Raw genomic sequence first — 6,413 nt, 5'->3', positions numbered from 1 at the left:
TGCCCAGCAGCGACCCTGTCGTCGCCATCGATGTCGACGTTGCGAACATGCCGGCAGCAGAAGCCGCGCCCACACCTGACGCCGCTCGCGATACGGCCACAGGGGCAGATCCCGCCCCAGTACCCCCTCCTGGTGTCGAGACAGCACCGCCTGAACGTAGCGAGCACCCCAGTGGCGGCGGCGGCGGCGGCGGCGCTATCGACGCCCTATGCCACGCCTCCGCCCGCGCGACGAACGGCATCCCCGTCGATGGAGGACGCAGCAGCGACGCCGCCGCCTGCGCTGGCCGCTCCACCCTACGATCCAAACCAGCCGTTCGAGGGCGACTGCGACGAGGACGCGCTGGGCTCCGACGAGGATGCGCCCGGCTCTGACGACCCGGACCTGGCAGCGTAATGCGCGCGCGCTGGCCATACGACGTGGCGTCGAAGCTCTCCCGTTGTCATGTGGCAGTAGTCGGTCTGTGCGGGGTACATCTCCAAATGCCAAGCTTGAGCTTTGCCTGCGAGGGCCTGAGGCCGTGCCATCGATATGCGATGACTGACGCGTGGGCGATGTTGGTATCGGGCCTGCCATCAGCGACGACGCCGGCGGGTGCCCTCGCCACGAGGCCGGGTTGGGCGGCCGCAGGGCAATCGGGCTTTGTTTTTTTTTTCGCGCGACTCGACGCCAACCCAACCCAACGCAACCCAGGGCCTGGCAGGCTAGATCGATTTGGACCGCATGCATGCATGTGGAGAGGCGAGATGGGTGGGGCGGGCGGACGGGCGGGTGGGCGTGCAGCGGGACGAGGACGAGGACGAGAGCGAGAGCGAGAGCGAAACGACGGACGAATCAGAGGGCGAGGATGGATGGTGTTTGTGGGGCGGGCGGGCGGGCTAGCGGGGGGCCGGGCGCCAGGAGCCAAAGCGAGAGCGCGCCAGAGCCAGCCAGCCAGGCTGCTTGCGGGAGAGACTAGTCTGACGCACGGACGGACGGGCCGTCTGGCGCTGCATCAGTCAGGCACCCCACCCGCCGCCGCCTTGCCGTTTTCCACCCCGCTCTTTTGGCCGGTGCCGCGCTTTTTCCTCTCTGGGGCCAGATGCCACCACGGCCCGGCTGGCCTGACACCGCGCGGTCGACGGCACGGCTGGCCTTGCCGCCGTAGCCTGCTTTGGGGCCTCGGCTCTCGATTTCCGTGTCGAGGCAGCGGCGGCAGCAGCAGCTCCCCAACCAGCTTGGCCAGGCCTGGCCCTGCGCCTAGGTGTCTGAGCCTGTGCCTGCCTCGCCCTGCCGCCTCTTCCTTCCCCGCTTTGCCTGGGCCTCGCACCCAGCCAGGCCTCTTCGCGCGGCGTCATACCGTACCATCCCCTCGCACGCTCGCCTGGCCGCCTCGTCTCGCATCGTCTCGGCCCGCCTGCCTGCCTGCCTCTCCCCGTTCGTCGGGTCGATCTCGTCTGCCTCCCCTCGCCTCGCCTCCGCCCCGCCTCGAGGCTACACTCTGCGGACCCTCCTAGCTCTGACCTACCGGACCTCGCGGAAGAAGGACCACCAGGCAAGCCAAGGCAAGGCAAGGCAGGCCATCGACGACCGAGCGCCGCCAGGGTCTCTCTCCGCTCACCATCGGCCTCGATTGGCGTCATCCAGACACCTCCGCCCCCGCTCCACTGGGCCGCACGTCTGCCACCCCGCTCCAGAAGCTTCGATCCACCACCACCACTACCACCACCCGTCCTCGCTCCCTGTCGCTCTCTTCGACCATCCACCAGCCAGTTCCACCAACTTCAACGGCTTCTCTCTTCTATACGCTCGCGCCAGCTTCCACTTGCGGACCTCTGCATCCGTCCAGAGCACCGTCTCTGCAACCATCACGCCCGCGACACGCTCTAGACTCGCTCGGACCGGATCGGATCGGAGATCATCTTGATCGCAAGCAGGCCTTTGAGGGACGGTCCTTGTCCCACATCGCCCTTCGACTCACACTGCCCTCGCTGCGTCCGCCCGCACCCCCGTACGGCGCTGCAGGGCGCTCATCGTCTTGATCGAGGACCGCGAGCGATCAATCACGACCGGCGTCTCTGGCGTCGATCGATCCTGCTCTGCGGCATCCCCTCTGAACGGCAAGGCATCGCCCGCATCCACCTTCCATCTTCCACGAGCCCCGCCTCCGAACAGCCGGCCGGCGCATCGACATGGCAGTGGCGCCCTCGGCACCCACGATGAGCGGCGCAAACGGGACGGCCGCCTTTGACAAGGACGTCAAGGGCGCAAACGAGCCCGTCATCACGACGACGACGAGCGCCGACGAGGTCGAGTCGCCCACGGCCATCAGCCCGGGCGGCCAGATCACGTCGTCCGACACCAGCGGCCAGCAGCCCACGCGCGGCATCCTCGACAATGCCCACGAGGCACCGCCCAGGCGCGCCTCGCGCACCGGCTCCACGTCCAACAGCGGCTTCAAGGCCGCCCTCAAGGCCACCTTCCTCCCGCCCCCGGCGGCCGGCAAGCAGATCAAGGTGCCCGAGGGCCAGCGCCTGGGCAAGACGTTCAAGCGCAGCGACCCGCTCCCGGATGGCGGGCGGACGTTCGAGGGAGGCGAGGTGCTGCCCTACGACCCGAGAGGCGAGAATGCGGGGGCCGGCGACGGCATGGTCCCGCCCGAGGCGTTGCGGCCACCGCCGGCTGGATCGCAACAGGGGCAAGGGCAAGGGCAGGGGCAAGGGCAGGGGCAAGGGGGCCGGCTGTCGCCCAGCAGCACGCTGCGGCGGACCGAGAGCGTCAGCGACTCTGGCTACACGAGCGACATTGGCAGCAGCGTCGATAGCGAGGCGCTCGACACGCGCAGCGAGTACTCGGCGTCGCAGGGCTCGTCGTCGCCCGGCGAGGAGCGCGGGAGAGGGCTCGACACGCACCCGGGGCGCAACCGGCAGAGCTCGGTGGCCTCGAGCGCATCCAACAGCAGCAACAGCGCCGCCATCCGCTTCTGCCCGCTGCCGACGACGGGCCGGCTGAAGCGCGCCAACTCGATCACGATTGGCGTCGCGGCGCGCGCCCACCTGCTGCAGTCGCAGGGCACCGCCGCGCCGCCGCGGCAGCACTATGCCCCGCAGCACGTCCACGGCTCGCAGGCGTGGTACAACGACCCGCACCACCCAGATGTCATCGACGTGGGCGAGGAGATCCGCAAGGGCGCGCTCAAGGCGTGGAAGAAGCTGCGCAAGGGCAGCGGCAGCGGCAGCGACAGCGGAAGCGGCGGCGGCGCCGTCGGTGGCGGAGGCGGAGGCGGGGGCAAGCCCAAGAAGAGCTACCCAAAGGAAGGTGCGCCCGTCGCAGATCCAAAGACGGGCAACCTGCGCGTGCTGGGCGGCGCCGGCGTCGAGAGGCCGCCAGAGCCGGAGCGGCTGGGTGCGCTCAAGGAGGATCCAGAGCACTCGCTGCCCAGGGGCGACCAGACGCCCAAGCGAGCGTCGAGCCCCGAGCTGGCGGGCATGGAGCAGCTGTCGGTGCACGACAAGTCGCAGCACGACGCCAGCGCGACGGATCCAGAGGCGGCGCAGGTCGACGCCGCGACAGCGCACAACGCCAGGCTGCCGGCGCGGCCGCCGCCGCACACCGAGACCAAGGAGCAGCCCAACGGGCATCACCCGCACGAGCTCGAGGACGGGCCGCAGCACGACTCGTACCACCTGGCAGACCACCACGACGGGCTGGCCGACGACGGGATGGCGACGCCGCGGAGCAACATGCAGCGGCGCTCGTCGACGGGCGCGTTCCTGCACGGGCTGTCGATCAAGGGCATCCAGGAGGCGCGGCGGCGCCAGTTCCTCGGCCTCGACGACGACGACGACGCCGGTGGCGGCGGCGACGGCCACGGCAGCGGCGACGAGGCCAAGGCGGCGGGCGGCTACGAGGTGCGCGGTCCGTCGGGCAAGATGGAGCGGGTCGGGCTGGCGGGTTACGGACACTACTGAGGTCGTGGTTGGTTGAGAAGAGGGGCTGTACATGTTCGGTGCGGTGCGGCGCCGGCAGGGGACCCCGGGCCTCGTATGGGTTGGCTCGCGGATGCCGTTGAAGCCTGGCTGCCCACTCGCTTTCGCTTTCGCTTTCGTCTAGTCTAGTCTCGTTTGGAGGTTTGTCGTTTGTCTTGTACCGGTTCGTCGATGCTGCTTGGGCGACGGCTGCTGTTGCGCCTCCTGAATCGACGAGATGGCAGCAGCATACCTACCTGTACTCTGCATCGTAAAGCTCGGTCGGTTGGTGGTGCTGGGCGGTGGCGGTGAGAAGGCAGCCCCGGTGTCGGACGAGGATAGAAAGGGGTGGCGGCCTTTAGCGACGACGGAGGTGGAAGAGAGGGATGGCAGACGAGGCGAAGAGGCCATCGTGGATCGGGCGTGGCGGAGGAAGACGAAGAAGCAAGAAACAGAGGAGCAGGGGCGGGGCCAGCCTGGGGCAGGGCAGGGCGGCTTCCGGCCACTCGAAGCAGCCGGCGCAGGAAACGAGCGGCGTGCGTGAAAGGCCCCGCGTGCGCAGGCAGCCGGACCCCTTTTTTCGCCTTGCCTTGCCTGGCCGCCTGCCTCTCGCTCGGTCTGTCTCCGCGCCTGCCGTGCCCCCCGCCCCGCCCCGCTCTGCCCCGCTCTGCCCCGCTCTGCCCAAGCTGTGCCCCCCCGGGGGGTTGAGCGAGAGCATCGGGTCGGCTCTCCGTCGTGGCTGGCAGCCGCCTGCCCGCTTGGCTCTCGAGGGGGCTGGGTCGGCTTCCTGCTCGCTCGCTTTCTTCTCTTCACCCCGACGTTGGATTCTTGCCTCTCTCGTCCCTCTCTCTTCCACCATCATCATCGCTTCTGTCCGCGCATCGCTTTCCCTCGCCACACACGCACACGCGCACTCGCTCGCACACTCTCCCCCTCCCTTCTTGTCTCTACCGTTCCCCTCTCGCTCGTCGCCCTCGCCCCTCTTCGCACCCCACCCAGGATGGCCGCCACCAATGCATTCATCGTCGCTGCCAAGCGGACGCCCTTTGGCGCGTTTGGCGGCAAGCTGAGCGGCATGACGGCCTCGCAGCTCGGCGGCCACGCCTCCAAGGCCGCCCTGGCCCAGCTGCCCTCCGAGGTGCAGGTGGACGCCACCATCTTTGGCAACGTGCACGCCTCGGACAACACGGCCGCCTACCTGGCGCGCCACGTTGGCCACCACGCCGGCCTGCCCGTCACGGTGCCGGCGCTCACCGTCAACCGCCTGTGCGGCAGCGGCTTCCAGAGCGTCATCAACGCCGTGCACGAGATCCGCGTGGGCGACGCCAACGTCGTCCTCACGGGCGGCACCGAGAGCATGAGCCAGGCGCCCTACACGCTGTCGGGCGTGCGCTTCGGCGGCGGCAAGTACGGCGTCGACCTCAAGCTCGTCGACAGCCTGGCCGCCGCCCTGACCGACATGGTGCCCAAGCCCACGCCCATGGGCATCACGGCCGAGAACCTGGCGGAAAAGTACGGCATCACGCGCCAGCAGTGCGACGAGTTTGCGCTCCAGGGCCAGCAGCGGTGGCAGAAGGCCAACGCCGACGGCGCCTTTGCCGACGAGATTGCGCCCGTCGAGGTCAAGGTCAAGAAGGCCACCGAGACGTTTTCCGTCGACGAGCACCCGCGCGCCAAGACGACGATCGAGTCGCTGGCCAAGCTGCCCAGCGTGTTTAAAAAGGACGGCACCGTCACGGCGGGCAACGCGTCGGGCATCTGCGACGGCGCCGCGGCCAACGTGGTGGCGAGCGACGAGGCCGTCAAGCGGTACGGCCTCAAGCCGCTGGCGCGCATCGTGAGCTACGGCGTGACGGCGTGCGAACCGTCGATTATGGGCATCGGCCCGGTCGAGGCGGTGCGGCTGGCGCTGCGTCGGGCGTCGCTCAAGGTCGACGACATTGACCTGTTCGAGATCAACGAGGCTTTCGCGGCGCAGTTCCTGTCGGTGCAAAAGGAGCTCGAGCTGCCCAACGACAAGACCAACGTGTTTGGCGGCGCCATTGCGCTGGGCCACCCGCTGGGCGCGAGCGGCGCGCGCATCATTGCCAACCTGACGCACAACCTGCACCGCCTCAACAAGCGGTACGCCGTGGGCGGCGCGTGCATCGGCGGCGGCCAGGGCATCGCCGTCGTCCTCGAGAGGGTGTGAGAAGAGGGGGCGCCATTGAATAAACGAGCGAGCCTGTGCGGTGGCCGTGGCAGTGGCCGTGGCAGTGTAGCAGGGGTAGCCTTGTGCATCGAGCGTCGAATCCAGGCTTGCTGCCACTCGCCACTCGCCAGCACGTTGAATAGAAAGAGTGTGATTGCGAGATTGAGAGAGGCGGGAAGCAGGCGTGCCAGGGTGAGGCGGGTCAGGGTTGGGTGGTGGCGCCAAGCGGGCGGACGAGGCGGGGCGGCCAGGCGGGGGGCAGGCGGGGGGGCAGT

The 6,413-nt window shown here is 69.0% G+C and overlaps 3 protein-coding genes across 3 annotated transcripts in view; all 3 read left to right on the top strand.

Moving 5' to 3' along the window:
- PFL1_05547 (uncharacterized protein) overlaps nt 1-396 on the top strand; it is a gene marked incomplete at both ends in the record, with an annotated part of 4,254 nt that extends 3,858 nt beyond the window's left edge. Inside the window, one exon of the mRNA XM_007883083.1 lies at nt 103-396. Coding sequence (XP_007881274.1) covers nt 103-396 — 294 coding nt within the window. The remainder of the gene's footprint in view (nt 1-102) is intronic.
- Nucleotides 397-2,171: 1,775 nt separating this feature from the next.
- On the top strand, nt 2,172-3,950 carry PFL1_05546 (uncharacterized protein; the record flags this gene model as incomplete). The annotated part of the gene is made up of 1 exon (XM_007883082.1): nt 2,172-3,950. One exon carries the CDS (start codon nt 2,172-2,174, stop codon nt 3,948-3,950), a length of 1,779 nt encoding a protein of 592 aa, XP_007881273.1.
- A 997-nt stretch (nt 3,951-4,947) lies between these two features.
- PFL1_05545 (uncharacterized protein) lies at nt 4,948-6,138 on the top strand (the record flags this gene model as incomplete). Its single annotated transcript, XM_007883081.1, has 1 exon — nt 4,948-6,138. The coding sequence occupies one exon, from the start codon at nt 4,948-4,950 to the stop codon at nt 6,136-6,138; it is 1,191 nt and encodes a 396-aa protein (XP_007881272.1).
- Between the last annotated feature and the right edge of the window lie 275 nt (nt 6,139-6,413).

The sequence above is a fragment of the Pseudozyma flocculosa genome, assembly GCF_000417875.1.
Source record: "Pseudozyma flocculosa PF-1 unplaced genomic scaffold scaffold00020, whole genome shotgun sequence".
Taxonomy (NCBI): Eukaryota; Fungi; Basidiomycota; class Ustilaginomycetes; order Ustilaginales; family Ustilaginaceae; genus Pseudozyma; species Pseudozyma flocculosa.
This window is presented reverse-complemented; position numbering and strand designations above follow the sequence as displayed.